Below are 20,600 nucleotides of genomic sequence, written 5' to 3'. Positions count from 1 at the left end.
ATTTCCCTCGATTTCCTTCCCCAGTGAAGAGTGGCTGTCTCCTTCTGCTGTCACTTGTCATTCGCAATGCTTTTACAGGGGTGGAGGGATCCAGTAAAAGATGACCAATCCCTCCCCCAACACAGGCACACTCCACTTCACACCCACGCACCCACCCACCAGCTAAAGCATAAGGTTGTACTATTTTTGGTAACAAGAAGAGGGCCTCCCTAAGAAAAAAAAGAGAAAGCCATGTGTTTTCTCAGTTGCGTCACTTTGCGATCTCAGAGGCTATGCTGTGTTTTTTTTCCTTTTTAGCATTATGCAAATCCTTTCTCTCTCTCTCTCTCTCTCTCTCTCTCTCTACAGCCGGTTGGAGTCTCCCCCCCCCTTTTCCCCCCTCCCTATCTTCCAGCACCTCACAGGTCCCTTCTCTGGGCAGTCTGGTGTCTGATGAGTGAACAGAAACGTACAGATCAGCTGCAGGTTCTAGCTACAAAAACACATTCAGAGGGAAAGAGACAGGGAGGGGAAAAAAGATCTGGAAACAAGGAAAATCTGGAGTAATATTGTTTGGTTTTATACAAGGACTTCCAACGGCTGAATAAAGAAAAGGGAGGGGAAAAGACCTGTTCATGTTTTGGGATATTATTCTTTCAACTGGCTGGAACCAGAGTGGATCAAAAGAATGGGAAATGCCTGCAACCCCTTGAGAAGAATTTCTTCTTTCCTATGCCTTTTATCGGTACTGTTGCTGACTGATGGGAGCAAACCAGGAAAGACATGTCCTAATTTGTGTACCTGTTCCAAAGATAATGCTTTATGTGAGAATGCCAGATCTATTCCACGCAGCGTTCCTCCTGATGTTACCTCACTGTAAGGGCTGTAAGCGTTTCTTTGATTTATATTTAAAATAAGCATGTGTGTGTGTGTGTGGTGTTCAGCAAAGGCTGAATGATGTCTGCAGTAGTGAATACTTCTAGCATTCAAAACCAGCAGGGAGGAAAATATTACATATTGTATCTCCAAATGCAGCAATTACCTCTTGTTTATCTCTCTGTGTTATCATCCCCTGTGTTAAACTTGTAAAATCAAAGATATACATGTGTGTGTTGCAATTTATAATGACTATGCCAAAGGAACGGTCCTTTGAAATGCTGAACAGTGTGATAACTGACTATTCCGCGAGATCACATTAACATACAAGCTATTTTCTTTTCTTTTCAGATCCTTCGTGAGATCTGCTTTTACTAAAATCCCAGAAAGGAGTTTTATCTTCTCACCATCTCTGCAACTTCTGTGAGAAAGATTTATATCATGATTATTTGTTATGAAACACATGTGTATCTAAAAAGCATTATAATAACAGGATTTTAACACTTGTTTTTAGAAGAAATAGATTAGTGCAGATCTATTATATAACCAAATGCATCCAGTCTTCCCAGTAAAGATAATTAAAGGTGTGTCATACCTAACTGGTTTATTTTTAACAGCGTGTGGCTCTTTGGTGTCTATTAATTAGCCCCTTCACTATAATTATTATTCACAATGTATTTGTTTAGCAATAATATTAGCTAAGCTATATATGATAAAGCCTCTTCCTGGTTATGGGAGCTTTCTGTTATGTTCCAATGTTGAATCTGACATGAATGATACTTAAAAGGCATGACAATAAACATGGTCAGTACAAAGAATTTTCTACACTTTCAGAACTCAGTAATGGTGGCTGTTTCAAATCTCAGAGCTGTTGTTGACTAAATAGATAGGTTCCTTTCAGAATGAGGTTCCGGATTTCAATGGGATGAATCTGTAGGCTAAACTCATACTGTTGACTCGGATAGAAGTTTGATGATTCCAACAGAGATCTGCTTGTGTTGGACCTAGACTTCCTCCTCTACTAAGACAGTGACCCGTTAAGAATTGGAGGTGATTGATTGTTTTATGCAATAAGGCATAACCTAGAAATATTCTTAAGAGATCATATTTTGATTCAGATGACAATTGAGAGCCTATGAAGGTATTGTAGAAATGCATGGTCCACATTTTTCCCCCAGAATTCTGTCAAGAAATATTTTAATTCATTTTTTTTAAATCAAGAAGATAATCTAAATGGACATGATTGTAGTGCATTCATCATGAAGTTGTCCAATGCAGGATTTGGTTGGAATCTTAAGCATTCCGTTTTATTGAAACATTAAACCTATTTGGTTCAAATATTGATGCCCTCATAGTTGGTGTCATGACCCCCTACTCTTCCCTCATGCCATCATGGGAGCCAAGGAGAAGATATGCACACAAAGTAAGGTTTTGAATCCAGGACAAATGAATAAATATAGTTACCATGGAAACCTTTATGTTGTCCCTGTACACATTATCCCACAGAAGCTTTCTCAAAGTAAGGGCCTATTACGAAAGGGACAAAATCTACACACATCATCTGTGCTGAGAGGAAATATGAAGCAACTGGGGTTTTATTAACTTCCCCCGTTGGAAGTGGGGTACCAATAAAGGAGAAAGCAATCATAAGTCTGCCATTTAGTCATGACAAGACACTTGCTCTGCTACCTGGCTATACAGTGCACAGAACGTGCAAGGCAGCCCATCTCAGCCAGAGGTCATGTTTTCTTTACTGGCAATCTATTCCACACTAATAAAGCAGCGAAATTTCACACACCCAGGGCTTTTTTGTAGCAGGAACTCCTTTGCATATTAGGCCACACACCCCTGACATAGCCAATCCTCCAAGAGCTTATAGGGCTCTTAGTAAGCTCCAGGAGGACTGGCTACATCAGGGGTGTGTGGCCTAATATGCAAAGGAGTTCCTGCTACAAAAAAAAACAAAACCCTGCACACACCCATTTGCAAACATGCAGTGCAAGCCTAGGTATGTTTACTCAGAAGTAAGTTCCATTGAGTTCAATGGGACTTTACTATCTAGTACTATCTTTACTATCTTACTATCTACAACTTCAGAAGCACAGATTCTTGTCTTGAAAACTATTAAAATAACTGGCTTGTTAAAATGATGCAAAGTGATAGTACTCAATTTCCTCATTGCTCAGTATTTTTAATGTCAAATGCTTTTTTGGCAGTGATTAATATTCCATTCCATGCAGAATTTGAGGCGCTTTGATCTTTTGGAAAGCTAGACAGGAATAAGTGCCAGTCCTTTTCAGTTAAGGTATATTAAAATCCTGGCTGTTCTTGCTAATCTCTATATAATCAGCTTGTTATGTTTCCCCAAGAGACAAGTGGATGACTGCCAGAAAACACCCTTTAGATTCAAGAGTCAAATGTAACTTAAAGCTTGTATCTCAAGAATCACATAGAGATGGAAGGAGGGAATGTTACACAATACCAAAGAGTGTCAGAAACTTGCCCTGAGATGAAGGTCTGCATTTTATTTTTTAGCATGCAGTTTGTATCTCCTGACAGAAAACAAACTTAACAATATTACAGCTGGAAGAATTCCAAAGAATTTTCAGAAATAAGCTGCTATTGTAAGGCAGGACCATCTACACACCAGGCTTCTAGAGATCATCCTTGTCAGTTCATGCCACTGCATACCACTGCCACAGAACAGGAGTCTGTTCAACACATCAGCTCCCAATGACCCAAATGTTACCTAAACCAGTCCCTGTATCAGGCCTTGTCATGTGCAGAGCACGTAGAACCATACCTGTATTCTAGGTAATTATTTGGAACCATTCCAATCTGTTGTATACACGGATTGCTTTCTAGCACAATATCCTTAGGAAGATGAAATAGAGTGAAAAGGTCTTAAACAAGAAACTCTTTATTCCCTTACCAGGATACAGAGGTAGAATATGAAACATAAGGGAAAGCAAAAGTTCAAAATTATTTTGCAGTACAGTAATGGAATCCCACCTTTGCTGCCGAATTACAGTGTGTGTGTGGAAATCTAATTCACAATGTATTTGTTTCGCAATAATATTAGCAGACAGGAAAATCATACATTGCAGGTTTTGATGAGAAAAGGCTGAAGCAATGTGGTTTGAGGAAGGAGAAGGAAATGCTGATCTGCTATTACAGGTGCTTCCCAGTCCCTGTTTACCATTCCCATTGCAGCACAGCCTGGTGGTGGGAGAGAAATAGGGGATAGAAATGGGAGGCTGGCAAGCATTGCTGGTGATACAATAATGTCACTTCCAGCAAAACCAGAAGTGACATCATCATATCAGTGGTGCTGCACTAGCATTTGGCCCAAACTCTGTGGTAAAACCATAGAATTTTGGCTGAATGTTAAGAGTGTCGCCACTGGCATAATGATGTCACTTCAAGTTGTACTGGAAATTACATAATCTCATCACCTGTGGCATCACTACATTACCAGCAAGGGCCTCCACTCAACTGGGAGTCTCTCACAGATTGCCAACCTTATTCTGGCAACCATAACTGAGATAGGATTCCTGGGGTGGAAGGGTGTCCAGAATCAAAGCCAGCTACAAAGTTGGGGATCTTGTGGCAGACAAATGTTCAGGAGCAGAAGGAGGAGGTTCACTTCTTTCAGCAAAGATGGGAGAAGGTCTGGGAGTAGAACCAGTTACTAAGAAAGAGGTACCACACTACCTACAAAGTTGGAGGGGTTGATGTACTCTATTTATAGCTTTTGAAGTAACTAGACCTCCTTGGGGACATTTATTATTGGCCCAATCCTGTGCAGGATTTAAGGTCCATAGCAATCTTGGATCAGTGGCACAGGATCTTGTCTCCTATTGGTGTATTTGAATTTTTCGTGAATATAGACAGAGGATGGGGAGATTTGTCTTGGCAGTAGTATGTATGAAAAAGATCTTGTGGATGCTGAATATGAGCCAGCAGTGTGATGCAGTAGCTAAAAAGTCAAATGCAATTTTGGGCTGTATCAATAGAAGTATATAGTGTACAGATCACACAAAGTGATGATATCACTTTGCTCTGGTTAGACCTCACCTAGAGTACTGTGTTCAGTTTGGGGCACCACAATTTAGAAGGATATAGACAAGCTGGAACAAGAGCAGTTCTGGGAGAACTCTCTCAGCCCCACCTACCTCACAGGGTGTCAGTTGTGGGGAGGGGAAGGGAAAGGAGATTTGTAAGCTGCACTGAGACTCCTTTGGATAGTTAAGTGAAGGATATAAATCCAGTCTCTTCTTCTTGTGGCCCTTTCTTACATGTCCAGGGAAATGCTAATTGCCACTTTGGGAGTCAGTCAGCATATTTCTCCAGGCCAGTTTGGCCAAGGATCCTGGAGGGTGGGGTGGGTTTTTTTTTATTATTATTTTTTGCCATCTTCTGGGCATAGAGCAGGGGTTCACTGGGTGTGGGGGGGGGGAGGTACTTGTGAATTTCCTGCATTGTGCAGGAAATGACCCTGGAGGTACCTTCCAACTCTATGATTCTAAGATTGGGGTGGATGAGGAAATTCAAATATGGCACACTGGATGGCACAGCAGGTGACTAAGTGGTTTGATGACATTCTCTAGGCTTGTGATTGAATTACTGAAGAAACCTGTGTTGTGGAGAGGGCTCTGGGACCACAAGTTATTGTCCAGCAAACCTGAGTCAGTTAATCATGGGTATGTTGTGAAGGAGCTCCGACAGCTATAGAAAAAAGGCCTTTAATTAGTGCATTTGTTGCAGCATTCTATAAATTGTGCTGCTGAACACCCAAAGAAATTCTTGCCTGTGTCTGGGGTCTCTGGTTTGATAGCCAACTGGATATTTTATCCAGCCTCTAGCATAGAGTTGACTGAGGGAACTGCTAATGTCTTTTCACTGTAGGATTGCTGACTTCCAGGTGGGGCCAGAAGATCTCACAGAATTACAGCATATCTCTAGCCCACAGCGATTAGTTCCCCTGGAGAAAATGGTTGCACTGGAAAGGGGAACTCTGTGACATTATGCCCTGGTGAGATCCCACCACTCGTCAAACCCTCCCTTCCCCAGACTCCATCACCAAATCTCCCCAAATTTCCCTACCCAGAGCTTGCAACCCTACTATGGCAGCCATGTCAGAGGATCTTTTGGAGTGAGCAAATGTAGGGGTCTTTGTGAGAAGCAGCTTCATATGTATGTGATAACTGCCATCAAGTTGCTTTCAATTTATGGTGACCCTATGAATTAATGCCCTCCAAAACATCCTATCATTAACACCCTTGCTCAGGTCTGGCAAACTGAAGGCCGTCATGGCTTCCTTTCTTGAGTCAATTTATCTTATGGTGGGTCATCCTCTTTTCCTGCTCCCTTCAACTTCTAGCATTATTGTCTTGTCTTTTCTAGTGACTCCTGTCTTCTCATAATGTGACCAAAGCGTGATAACTTCATTTTGGTCATTTTAGCTTCAAGGAACAGTTCCAGCTTGATTTGATCTAAATAGGGGTCGGCAGGGGTCGTTTTGTAGAAAAATAGGTGGTGGAGCTCATCCAGGGATTGTTATGCAGCTGCACCTACTATTCAATGGACAAGGTAGCAAGGAGGAGGTGGAACTGTCAGAAAGGTTCAGAAACTGTGCTCCTGTGAGCTCCCGCTGAATCTGAGGCCTGGGGGTGGGCATGAACCAGGAAAATGTGGTTCAGTTCGTGGTTCATGGCATGCCTGGTTTGCGAACCATGGACTGTCACAAACCTTTTGGTGCTAAATGAACTGGTTCAATGTGTTGAGGTTCATGATGTGGTAGAATGCCCCCCAGCATGTTAGAGACACAAAACTTACAAGGGATCTCTGGCTGATTCTCCTTTGCCTGCCTGCCAAAGTTTGGTGAGGATTGGATTTACAGAGTCTGAGTTACAACCCTCCAAAGAAGATGCCCCCCATCCTCCATTGTTTCCAGTGAGGGGAGGGGAACAGCAAAAAACCCAAAGGCAATAGAAGCCCAGCAGAACAGAATCAAAATCCCTGAGAATCTCTGAAGTAGAAACTGAAGGTAGAGTGCATTTTTGCAAGCCCAGCAAAAACAGTGCCGCTATGGCATTGTAAAGCCAACAGGGCTAAGATCAAGCCAGGAAGGTGCTTTGGGGGGAAATGTCAGGCACAGGTTCAAAAGTATATAGACTGGACCCTCTGCAAGTTATACCAAACACACAGGGAACCTTACCCTGCCATCCACTCTTCTACAATCTCTCCAGATTGGGGGTGGATTACATTTCTGGGACCCTATTATGGACCCCTCCAAAAAGGTCTCCCACATTTATACCCTCCAGTTTGATCCCGCCAGAAGCTGGGTTCAGGTAGCTGGCTCAAGCTTGACTCAGCCTTCCATCCTTCCGAGGTCTGTAAAATGAGTACCCAGCTTGCTGTGGGTAAAATGTAAATGACTAGGGAAGGCAATGGCAAACCACCCCGTAAAAAAAGTCTGCCAAGAAAATGTTGTGATGCAACATCACCCCAGAGTCGGAAATGACTGGTGCCTGCATAGGGGACTACCTTTACCTTTTTACCCATTCTGAGTGTGAACACCTCTGTGTGTTATGAGAGAAAATTGGTGCAAAGTGTGCTCATCATGGGGGGGGGGGAAGAAGTCCTCCCCCCCCCCCATGTACCAGAGGTTCCCGTCCCCAGACACCAAATCCATCCATATCACCGGGGGTCTTGGAGCCTCTTTTCCCACATCTGTTCCTGGGGGTCTCCACAGAGGCAAGAGTTGTTAGCACTGCCCAGAGACAATAGCAGTTGCTGTTAACACTCTTTGGAAAGGAGGACTCTGGCAGCAGTGATTCAGATGGTGGGGAGTGGCCCACAGTTTGGAAACATTTCCACACCCAGTGACCCCTGTGTGGCAGAGTGCCAGGTGTGCCACATCCATGTGCAGTGAGACACAAACTCCCAACGTTTATTCTCCATCCTCCACAGTCACCTGCAAAGGGTGCACCCCAGAAAAAGGTTGTTGTCACCAGAAAAAAGAATCTTTTGAAGAAGGACCTGCAGTTTTAGACAATTAAGTTAAAGCTGCATTCAAAGCAATTCAGATAAATAAATCACCAGGAGTAGATGGGATATCAGTAGACTTACTTCAAGCCATAGAAATGGAGTCCATCAAAATAATAACAGCTAGGTTGTTTGGCTGTCAAATGGAGTGAAGCTGCATGTCTATTCATTCCTATAGAAAAAGGACAATAGCATATTATTAGAAGTAAGATACCAATCATAGCAAACAGGATGCTCTTCAAGTAATAGAGACCAGACCATGAAAATGCAGGATCTAACAGATTAAAAATTAGGTTAAAATGCCTCTTCATTACTTATGAGCCCGTACAATATACTCCAGTTTTTAATCTAGAAATACGTATGTACACATTGAGCAGGGCAGGAAGAAAAATAACTAACAAAGCTAATAAGGTTTAGTATTTGGACAGACACTCCTAAATATAGTCTGTTAAACACAAGGAAAAAACAATAAACAAAAGCAGCTTTTACACTGGGTTTTTAGCAGATTGAACAATACATTAAAATGCTTATTGTGCTCTGCTAATTCTAAACTTTACCAAGTTGGATCTTTGCCAAGTTTATCTTCCCTATTGTAGTTTGCATAACATCCTTTTTCAGGTGGTTCTAAGTGGATTTCTCTCTTCTAAAGCATATCTCAACAACTGAACTAAAACATTTGTTTACCTCACTATCATTATCCCTCTTCCTCATTTGTGTGTTTTTATGTTTATCATTTTAAATATTTACGGTAAATATATATGTATTGGTATTGCCACTGCTTTTTAATGTTTTAATGTTCATTGCCTTGGGGACCCTGAATTGGGTGGAAATAGACTTGCCAATCCCCAGGTCCCAGCGGGGGTTCTTCCGCTTTCCCAGGCTCCTTCCCACCACCAGTCAGCTGAACGGCGGGGGGAAGCCCTGCCCCCAAAGCCACCATATGACTTTCGACCTCCAGAGGCTTCAGTCTCCGATTGGAAAGGCTTCCTCTTGGGATAGTGTGTCTGTGTTACTTTGAAGAAGTTGGCTGCAACGTGTGAGTAGAGATGCCAATCCCTCGCTTCAGAGTCGCCAGAAAGGAGGGGGTGGGAAGGGAAGGAAATGTCTGCTGGGCAGTTCATTATTCCCTATGTGGAGATCGATTCTCATAGAGTATATTGGGGAATTGATCTGGAGGTATTGGGGGCTCTGGGGGGGCTGTTATTTGAGGTAGAGGCACCAAATTTTCCGTATAGCACCTAGTGCCTCTCCCCAAAATACCCCCCAAGTTTCAAAACAATTATGTGAGCCCCAAAGAAGGTGCCCCTATCCTTCATTGTTTCCTATGGAAGGAAGACATTTAAAAAGGTGTGTGGTCCCTTTAAATGTGATGGCCAGAACTCCCTTGGAGTTCAATTATGCTTGTCACACCCTCGCTCCTGGCTCTGCCCCCAGTGTCTCCTGGCTCCACCCCCAAAGTCTCCTGGCTCCACCCCCCAAAGTCCCCAGATATTTCTTGAATTGGACTTGGCAACCCTAGGTGGAAAGGTGGCATGGAAATGTTTTAAATAAATGGACTAACATTAAAGCTAACCAATCTAACTGTAAAGAGATAAACAGGGTCCAAAATAATCAGGTAGTCAGAGGATGTAATATCAGCAGGTTATCACTGTAGTAGTATTAAAGAACATTTAAAATACTATTGCACTGGTTTTATGACTCCTTGTTGGCTCAGAAGTAGATACAAAGCAGATGAGCTTCTTTTCTTAATTAAGGCAACACCTGTGTATGATATACACACAGATCTGCTCCTGTTGTTGAAGTGAATTGGGAAATATGTTCGCACTGGAGCTTCATGTGTGCTTTTGAGCATGTATGGAATTCTGGAACGAGACCAGTTTCTATAAATTGTCATCTTATTTTATGAAGCAAAATCAGAATTTGAATATCAGAATAGGGTTGTACTTACTGGAATACATAGGTAACACCAGTTTGTTCAGCCTAGTGAGAAATTAGTTCACCAAAATTTAGCAGGCTACTTTGGGCTCTGCTTGGAAATCACCACAGAACTCGTAATTGCTATACATTTATAAGTTACTTCTCCCATTGGTCTGATACCAACTTACTAGCTGAAGAGGTGGACTTTGTGTGTTTTTGTATCACAGTCTTTTCCTTGGTTAGTTCTTATATACTGCATGGAGTCTGCCCTTTGAGATATAAAATTTGCTCTCACTTAAATGTAACAGAGCCAGTGAGGGATTCTGTTCTGTACTATGAGAATGCCATTATTACCCTTTGTTTTGTATTTCTTTATGCAGGTTATTCACAGCAAACACTTTTGATGTCATTAGTGGTGATGCTTTCATAGGCCTTCCTCATCTAGAATATTTGTGAGTGGGAAAATTTATGATCCAAGAATCCTGGAGTATATTGAGTGTCTGAGATATAGACATTGCTTTGATCAAACTGCATTTATTACCCATTACAGGTTCATAGAGAACAACAATATCAAGTCACTAGCAAACACCTCGTTTCGAGGACTGAAATCTTTAATTCATCTGTAAGTAAATGGCATCTTTTTGTTGCCTGGCATATTTACTTAAGTAACTGGCCCTATATTCTTAAAGCAGAGTTAGTCAGTGGGCTTATAAGGGTATAACTTTGTTTAGGATTGCATTATGAGTTTTGAATCTGTCAACCAGTAAAAAGCTTTTTAGCAAATTACTTGCCTTACCATTCATCAGTGATTAGGCAGTTAAACAGTCAATGGTTTAATGCAGCACCTCATAATTCAAACACTGGCTTATGAGTAATATCAATATCATTAGCCTGACTCCAATAAGATAAGCAAGTATCTCCTTGCAACCAAGTCAATTTTGGGCAAATTCCTTCTGAAATAGAAGGATGTTTCAAAAGGAATTTGTGATATAATGCTGGGCTTGCCATTCAACATGACAAAAAATTACAATGGCCCTTGGACATATCTAGAGTATATTACTCTGCTAGAGAAATATCTGTGTTAATTTTTCTGCAAAATGTGTTTTCAGACAATGAATTGAAGAAACAATCACTTATTGCATTATATTGGTTGTGATTTAGAAAGTAGATGCGCTATAAAATAGTAGGGATAAGCAGTCAGATACAAACTAATTAAAATATCTAAATTAAAAAAAATTCATTAATGCTGCCATCAAACTGAAATTGATATCTCATAATATTACAGTGTAATCTTAAATAGAGTTACACCCATTGACATCAGTGGGGTTAAAAGGGTATAATGCTGTTAAAGATTGTCCAGTTAGTATCCAGATCTTTTGTTTTAGAGATCATGGAGGTCAAAAAGAAAAGAGAGGAAAATATGGTAAAATAATGTAATTACATGGGTGGGCAGGAAAGGATCCTGGGTCTAATTCCAGGACGGTTGCCTATCCAGGTAGGAAACCATAATGGGCTAGTGGTCAGAAAATATTTCTTCTCCCAACTCTCCCAGAACCTCACATCCTTTTCTGGATGTGTTTAAGGCTCTGGGCAACCTGGGAAACAGTAATGTCAACACCTAGAGTCTCTGTTTCCTAGGTACTGCTCAGCTAGAGACTTTCCAAGCATCACAAAGAATACCCAAGGCTCTAAGTAAGGGAAGGGGGGTCAGAAAGATTCTCCTACTAGGTCAACAGCAGGGGCTGCATCTACACCAAATTGCACAGTGAGTGGGTAGCAGGGAGAGAAAGAGGAGGGAAGAACTGAGTGAAATGAGCAGAATAGCAAAAAAAAAAAAATAGGATCAATCACAAACATAACAAAATCATTCTCTTTTTTTTTTACAAAAAAAATTTACAATGAAAACCGAAAAAAAAATCATGCACGTTTGTGCCAATGTTTTTTCCTTCAGTTTTCATTTCAGTTGCTCAATAAGAACACAGTTTTTAAAACTTCACAAGCTTTCACGGCTGAAAGAAAGATTGTAGGACACAGCAAATGTATGTGCAGATATTTCATGCATAGATTTGAGATTATGGTGATTGGCTCCTATTCTTTCCCCCAAATATAAAGTGAAAAGTACTGACTTTTTGCTCATGACTTTTTCAAATCAAAATATGACTGCTTTTGTACATAATCAGAAACCATGTTCATCTATATCACATTAATTATTCTAAATATTTTTCTTCCAATAAGCCTGCTTTCAGAAGATTTGGATGTGCCAAAACATGCCTCAAAGGAAGAACTTGAGTAGTTTTTATTGAACAAGGCACTGTTTCTTCTGGATTTAACCATAAAAAACACAAATGAGGTTAATTATGCAGACAATGGAAATTTTAGACAGAAAGCAGTTACAGAAGGATGCTAGCCAATTTAATCTCTGTTTTATCCAAAAACTGTATCTTCATATACACCCATTTCTGATTCTCACTATAATGATAGAATAGTCCTTCCACTGAGGATGAGGTAGACAACTCCATTGTTTAAAGAACATCAAACAGACCTGTGATAATGATAGCTATTAAAATAGTCTATGAAATGATCACTGGTGATGATCTTGGATTCATACAGAGGACCCACATTGCTTTCTTGTGAAACTTTATACAAGAGTAAATATTTTACATTCTTGTAACCATAATGTGACCCTTCATTATAGCAGAAAGGCATTTGATACTGCCTATATAGAAGACAGTTTATCTCCAGGCGGACTTTTAAAAGTCTAGTAGCTTTAACATTTCTAATACCATAGGAAGAACTTTTTTATATATAAATATATAAGTATAGATTTATGTACAGCAAGAAACTTTGCATCTTTGCAGTTATTCACATGCACAAAAAGAAATATATCATACACTGTAACCTGTCAAGACCAGTAATCTAAAAGTACTGGCAAGATAATGGGTATTTTCACATTCTCTGCAATTGTACTGGAGGCCAGAAAAGCAAGAGGAAGTGTGAATACAGCTTCTTAACAATGACCCATGAACACTGAGACTGTGGTAAAGGAGGTATTCTGAAAAATAATCCTTAAAAAACCCTCACTGTAGTGCATGGGATGGCTTCAGTATTTGCCATAGAAATGTTTCATTCAACAGTCTGGACATGAAAGAAAGGATGATCTAACACTAATAATAAAACTTCTTATTTTACAGGAGTCTTGCAAACAATAATCTTCAAACACTCCCCAAAGACCTATTCAAAGGCTTGGATTCCTTAACTAATGTGTAAGAAAGCATCATAATTTTAACAATATGGTTTCAAAAAGCAGAGATCATTGCTTAGCATAGTTATTACACGCCCAATACAGATCCGTGTGGTCGTAATGTGACAGCTGTAATCCTTGCACATTAAAATTGTTCTTGTTGTTGCCATTATTGCCCATCACCTTGTCAACTTGAATTCAAGAATTTGCTGGATACTCTTTTAAGATAATTTCTTAGGGCATGTCCCTTTTCTCGAAATAGCAAGATTTTGCAAGAACCTTCTTTTCTTTTTAAACTGTTTTTCTCTCCAGCTTCCCCAGCAAGTATATTCTAATAGCCAGGCAAAAACCAAGTAAATGGCTGCCTGGGATGAACAATGAGTTGCATGGAACTGAGCCTCTATAGTTGAAGAGAGCAGCAGCAAATCAAGAGAAAGATATATGCATGTTGGGGGAGAACTGAGGATATAGCTGCACTGCAATTGCTATATTTGCCACAAGGCTTCCCGGTGCCAGTGAGGCAGGCTTGCTTCTCAAACAGCACAGTAGTCTGTCTCTTCAGCCAGGGGACCTGCTGCCCTGAAATCAGGATTCTTTTGAGAATCCTGGCTATAGTCCACAATTCAAAAAAAGCCTTTTTAGAAATATGCTCAGGGTTTTACATGCTTACACCCAGAGACAGACAGAGAGAACTGATGAATGTATGAATTGGTTGATAGGAGTCTGAGGATTACAGAAGGGCACATTATTTTCTTTTTGTACATTTTGACAAGATTTGTTTGGTGTGTGCATAGTCCAAGGCAAACTGATCACTAAAAGTTCCAAAATGAGACAGACTATGCAATATGATGTTGATCTTACAACAGTGGCCAGTGTTCCAGCAGAGAGCAAGACAAGCCATATATATAGGGCTTTTTTTTGTAGGAAGAACTCCTTTGCATATTAGGCCACACATCCCTGAGGTGGCCAATCTTGCAAGAGCTTACAGGACTCTTAGTATATATTAATGGGATTTATTAATGAGAATGTATTAGGGTGGCAGTCAAACGCCCCCTCCCACCCACATGACGACATGAGGCCGTCCCTACACACAGCCTCCAGCTGGGAAGGAATAATTTTCAGTGGCAGCCAGGAACATACCTATGCTTGCTGAGTATACCATATATTTACTAGAATCTACAAAAAGACCTGAGAGGAACACAATGTGCAAAGTTTGCTAATGGCAGGGTTAAGAACATTGAGGAATCTTTCCCATTGAAATCAACAGAACTTAGATATCCTTCATTGTGGCCAGAATGTTCCCCTAGTTGCAGAAGGGTGACAATGCCATTGCAAAATTTATTTTCCAGGAACTTTTAAAAAATGGACAACTAATATTTTAAAAACACTTGCATTGCTCCAGCAAATGATCTCATTTTTTTCCAGAGACCTCAGAGGAAATGCATTCACTTGTGACTGCAAGTTGAAATGGTTAGTGGAATGGGTGAGCAGAACAAACACGACAGTAGAAGATGTTTATTGTGAAAGTCCACCTGAATATAAAAAGCGTAAAATCAACAACTTCTCTCCAAATGAATTTGACTGTATTATTACAAGTAAGCCTTTGAAGTACCTCTTTTTAATTGCATTAAATCTAAATTCTACATCTTCCAGCTGCCTGGAAAAAGAACGTTTAGTCAAGTCAGGATTTGGCAATATTTTTTTTCTCAGGTGACCTTATTGTTTTGTTTTTTTAAAGATGCTGTTGGGAGATATTTTTTTTAAAGGTGTAATAAAAACAATCCTCCAAATGCTAATTACACACAATTAGCATTCATTTCAGTAGAGCTTCCCTTGCAGCAGTCTTCCATTATGTAGTGTAGTTCAGTGGCAGATTCCAAAGAGAATTCTCAAAGCAGTACATCCCATACTTCCTAATTAATGTGCTTAGGATTGCAGCCTTAGAGATGTAGTTGTTTGGCCTTTTTATAGCTGAGAAGGTGTAGCCTTAGTGTGCCCACTCTGGTTTGGGAAATTCCTGGAGATTTTTTTTTTTTTGTGGGGGTGGGGATCTGGGAAAAATGAAGACTGGGGAGAGAGCTCCATAGGGATGTGATTTCGTAGAAGTTGCCCTCCGGAGTGATCATTTTCTTCAGGGGAACTGATCTTTGTGGTCTGAAGAACAGTTGTAATTCTAGAAGAAATCCAAGGCCCACCTAGAATTTAGCAATCCTCCCTAGAATCTTTTTTTTGGGGGTTAAAGTTTAGTTTAATTATGATAATTGTGGTCCTCTTCCTGTAAATAACTCCAGGCTATAGCATAAGATCATATAAAATGATTAACTGGATGTCAGATGGATAGGAATGCTGTTTATATAAGGTGACAATGACATGAGACTACATTCAAAATGTACACTCAACCTCTATATTTTGAATGACAGAGGTTTACAAGAAGTTGAACTCCTGAAACTCTTGTTAGACTCTAAGGTGTTACCCAACTTACATCTAACTGTTCTACTTCAGACTAACACAGCTACCCTCTGAAACTATCTTCACATAAACAATGACTGTGATAGAAGAAATAACTACTCAGCCTCCTTCTGAGGAAGCTTTTCAACTTTCAGCTCAAAAAATCAAATCAGTTGTAAGTCAAGGCTACCAAGCTTTTGGTCAAGGTGGGGCATTCCCTGCCCAGAGTTTCCACTGCCCACAGTCACTTGGAGTGGGGGTGAGAGAGAACTTTAAAATTAAGATTTTTAAAAAAATAAAAACAAACTTTTAAAAACTCAGCGTGAACACAATGACATCACTTCCATGTATAATCCTAAATTGACAGTGATACCTTGATTAATTGCTAGAAATTCTGTGGTAAAACTTTAGAGTTTCCAGTGATTCCTAGAGCTATCCATTGTCACTTCCAGGTTATACACAAGATGCCCCAGATATCATGTCCTCACTTACTGACATTTACTACCTGGCAGCCCTAGCCATAGCTGTGAGTGCTTTCATATAGGCTATGATTGAGTAATGTGGTATTCTTTATATGCATGCAGTTGTTACCTTGAATGCTTTATGGCTTTCAGTCTGCACGATGTAGGACTTCATTAGTCAAAAGTAAGTGTTTTCTTTGTACTGGTTGGAGGAGACAGTTTTTACTTGTGTTTTCTCAGTACCAAATACTAAAGCTCTTATGGGTTTAGGGTTGCCAAGTCCAATTCAAGAAATATCTGGGGACTTTGGGGGTGGAGCCAGGAGACTTTGGGGGGTGGAGCCAGGAGACATTAGGGGTGGAGCCAAGATCAAGGCTGTGACAAGCATAATTGAATTCCAAAGGGAGTTCTGACCCTCACATTTAAAGGGACGGCACACCTTTTCAATGCCTTCCTTCCATAGGAAATAAAAAAGGATAGGGGCACCTTCTTTTGGGGCTCATAGAATTGCACCCCCTGGTCCAATCTTTTTGAAACTTGGGGGGTATTTTGGGGAGAGGCAGTAGATGCTATACAGAAAATTTGGTGCCTCTACCCCAAAACACAGCCCCCCCAGAGCCCCAGATACTCACAAATGAATCTTCATGATTTTCTATGGGAATAAATCTCCATAGGGAATAACAGAGTTCCCAGCAGACATTCCCCCCCCCCCCGCTTTCTGACGACCCTGAAGCGGGGGGAGGGCCTCCAAACCGGGGGATCCCCTGCCCCCACCTGGGGATTGGCAACCCTATATGGATTTAACCAGGGCTTTTTTTGTAACAGGAATGTCTTTGCATATTAGGCCACACACCCCTGATGTAGCCAGTCCTCCACAAGCTTACAGTAGGCCTTGTACTAAGAGCCCTGTAAGCTCTTGGAGAATTGGCTACATCAGGGATGTGTGGCCTAATATGCAAAGGAGCTTCTGCTACAAAAAAGCCCTGGATTTATCCTCACCTTTTTATCATCAGTGAACTTTTACTGTGCTATAATCATTACATGAACTAATGTAATTCTGTTTAAAAGATTGTGGTGGGAAGGGATGAAGTAGGGAACTAGCTGTTCAGCCAGGCTGCACCAACCTGCTTCTAAGTGTAAGGTTTAACTACTTTAAACTACTGAAAAATTTACCAGAAAAGTTCATTTTATTTTTTTCCATATCATATTTGTAAATACAATGACATCAAAGGAGAAAAGAAAGCAGAAAGAAAACAAAGATATTTCAAACATATTCCACTTACTCATTCAGAGAGATAGAGAGAGATGATATAAATATATGAAAAAGAAAGAAAAATCCGCAATTGTGATAAGTTAAAATTGATTCTTAACCAAGCTTCAAATGATATTACTTGTGATTTCATAATACTGAATACTTAATATTGACATAAATAATAAACTACTCTATATAATGCCCTGTGTAGCATATTAACAGTTTTAAAATATCTTAGAATAAAATCATAAAACATAATAATGTTATGCAATAATTGTTATACAGATAGTCTCTATTAAATAAATTCCCATCTTTTCATACTTTCTAACTTCTCTCAAATACTTCAATACGATAATTCATGTATAACATTTCAATTTCTGTCTTTTCTCCCCAGTAATTAAATAAAATATGAATAGTAAGCCTTCCATTTATCCTGGAATTGTTTGATCGACTTTTTTTTGTCTTTTAGAAAGCCATTCTTGTATTGTGAGTATGTGATGTTAACATAGCTTTGTATGAAAGGAAATGAATGTCATCTTTTGATGTGTACTTTTCCAGAATTTGTTGTTTTTCGAAAGTTGCCATATCAGTCTCTGTCAGTTGAGGCCTTCTCATACATGGATGATGAATACGTGGTTATCGCCCAACCTTTTACTGGAAAATGTGTCTTTCTTCAATGGGACCATGTGGAAGGGACATTTAGGAATTTTGACAACATTACAGGTATGAATAAATCATCTTTATGAGGATTGTGCTGCCTGTTTAAAATCCTAATGCTGTTCTATCTCTAAAATCCTAATGCTGTTCCATCTCTCTTTATACAGGGACTTCAGTGGTTGCCTGCAAGCCTGTAATTTTTGAGAATCTCCTGTACATCATTGTTGCCCAGCTGTTTGGTGGTTCCCACATATACAAAAGAGACATTCACACAAATAAATTTATAAAAATTCAGGATATTGAGATTCTCAAAATCAGAAAGCCAAATGACATTGAAGCATTCACTGTTGCAAACGACCAGTACTTTGTCATCGCAGACAGTTCCAAAGCTGGCATCACCACGGTTTACAAATGGAATGGAAACGGGTTTTATTCCGATCAGTCTTTGCACGAGTGGTACAGAGATACAGATGTGGAGTACCTGGAAATCACTGGCAAGCCTCACTTGATCTTGTCAAGTAGTTCTCAGCACCCTGTCATATATCAATGGAACAAAGGAACAGCCAAATTTGCTGAACCGACTAATATACCAGATATGGAAGATGTCTATGCTGTAAAGCACTTCATCGTAAAAGAGGATATCTATGTATGTTTAACCAGATTCATTGGCGATTCCAAAGTAATGAAGTGGGGAGGTTCGAAATTTCTGGATTTACAAAGAATGCCATCACGAGGCTCAATGGTATTCCAGCCCTTTCAGATAAAGAATTATCAATATGCTATCCTTGGAAGTGATTATTCTTTTACTCAGGTTTATTACTGGGAGGCAGGAAAGGCCAAATTTGTGAAGTTTCAAGAATTAAACATACAGGCACCGAGGTCTTTCACGCATGTATTTGTTGATAAACAAGATTTTCTCTTTGCTTCGAGCTTTAAAGGGAATACGGTGATTTATAAACATATTATAGTTGACCTCAGTGCATGACACACATGCGCAGCGTGGAATCTGTTGCAAGACTGCCTCCTGTGGTAATATGGACCTAAGGAACTAACTGCATGATGATGAGTCTCTCTACTTCCAGTCTGCGAATGCCTTTAACACCCAAGATTTACTAAAGTACTACAACAAGTAACTTCATCCTTAAATGTCAAGTCTAGTGCTGTTGGCAACTTGCATTTTTAAAGAAAGACAAATTCAATTGTTAACTGTCCTTTGCAACCACTGTGTAAATAGGTAGTAAACTGCATCTCTTTTAGGTGGGGAAATAGACAATGAGATGTAATTTTCCATTATTCACCTATTTGAAAACAACTGCCAAATAAAATGTTTACATTTTCTTTCATATTCCAAATAAAATGTTTACATTTTCTTTCATAGTCCATATTGCTTTATTTTTCAGGGACCATTTTTATTTGCCTAGGCTGTTCTTCCAAGTCAGTATTTCCCTGCAGACAGTGGGGCCAAACATCATATGACACCGAAGAGAAACACCATACATTTTAATTCCCCCATGGCCCACAGGGCATTTTTCCTAATCAAAAGTCCTCCTGCTGCATGTGATGAGAACAACATACAGAATTACACTGCTGTGTTTACATTTCATTATCCCAAAGATTATAAGTCCTAGTATGGGGGAAAGAACTGGCTCAATGTCTGGTGTTCCCTTCCCACCCAGGGCTTAAAGCTTCTGGGAAAACAATTTTGGTCAGGGAAACAGGGGTTTCTTTTTTGGGGGGAGGGGAGGGTGGAGTTTAAACTCACTTTCCCAGTGCCCCAGACCTGATCTGCGCTGCTTGCCATGGCTGCTTTTGATGGACAAATAACATGCACTGAGTACCAGTCTGGCCTTAAAGTGCCCCAGATGTCTGACATGCTTACAGTTGCTAGACCCAGCTGGGAAACCAGGGGGACAGGGACGTGGGTGGCTCTCAGCGATAGCATAGTGTCACTTCCAAGGAAACATTGAAGGTGATGTCACACCTCTCTAGGAAACACCAGAAGTTCTCAGCAATTTCCAGAGAGGACTGGCATCATTTCCAGGGACAATGCACAATGTTATGGTTTTATCATAAAATTTCTGGGGACTCCCAGAGAGAAGTGAATTTGTTTTCAGATATCCCCTAAAGTGACATCACACCACTTGCCCAACAGCTATTTTTATTATATTTCTAATATACTAGTAACTTTAAGCTTACTTATATTATTACATTCTCTTATCTGTACTTTTTCTAGTTACCAAACCCATATCATTCTAAATATATATCATTGTGCCTTTGGGCACAAACCAGCAGGAAGTTCTTCTGTACCAAGGAAAGCCTATAAAAATTGGGAAGTGATTTTGCATAGTTCCTATATTCATTGTCATGATTTTCATAGAATGACTTGCTGTTGGACTATGTCCTTTTGTTTCGCTTATGACAATTGCTTACATACCCATACTAGAGAAAAGAATTAGTTTAAGATGACAGTGGGGGTGCCAACCTCCAGGTGGGGCCTGGAGTCCTCCCAGAATCACAACTGATCTCCAGATTACAGCATTAAGTTCCCCTGGAGGAAATGGCAACTTTGGAAGACAGACTGTATGGCATCACATCCCTGCTGAGCTCCCTCCCTTCCCCAAACTCTGCTTTCCCCAGGATTTGCTCCCAAATCTCCAGGAATTTTCCAAGCTGGAGTTAGCAACCTTAGGTGACCTTCCTTGTAACAATGCAGACAAGG

General features: G+C 40.2%; 1 protein-coding gene across 1 annotated transcript; it reads left to right on the top strand.

The window, feature by feature from the left end:
- The first annotated feature begins 367 nt into the window (after positions 1 to 367).
- LGI1 (leucine rich glioma inactivated 1) lies at positions 368 to 19,224 on the top strand. The gene is made up of 8 exons (XM_060241323.1): positions 368 to 855; positions 1,207 to 1,278; positions 10,203 to 10,274; positions 10,373 to 10,444; positions 13,014 to 13,085; positions 14,489 to 14,658; positions 17,783 to 17,947; positions 18,049 to 19,224. The coding sequence occupies exons 1-8, from the start codon at positions 668 to 670 to the stop codon at positions 18,864 to 18,866; spliced, it is 1,629 nt and encodes a 542-aa protein (XP_060097306.1). The 5' UTR covers positions 368 to 667; the 3' UTR covers positions 18,867 to 19,224.
- Positions 19,225 to 20,600: the final 1,376 nt, after the last annotated feature.

The sequence above is a fragment of the Heteronotia binoei genome, chromosome 6 (assembly GCF_032191835.1).
Source record: "Heteronotia binoei isolate CCM8104 ecotype False Entrance Well chromosome 6, APGP_CSIRO_Hbin_v1, whole genome shotgun sequence".
Classification (NCBI taxonomy): Eukaryota; Metazoa; Chordata; class Lepidosauria; order Squamata; family Gekkonidae; genus Heteronotia; species Heteronotia binoei.
The sequence above is the reverse complement of the archived record's forward strand: the minus strand, read 5'-3'. Positions and strand labels throughout refer to the sequence as shown.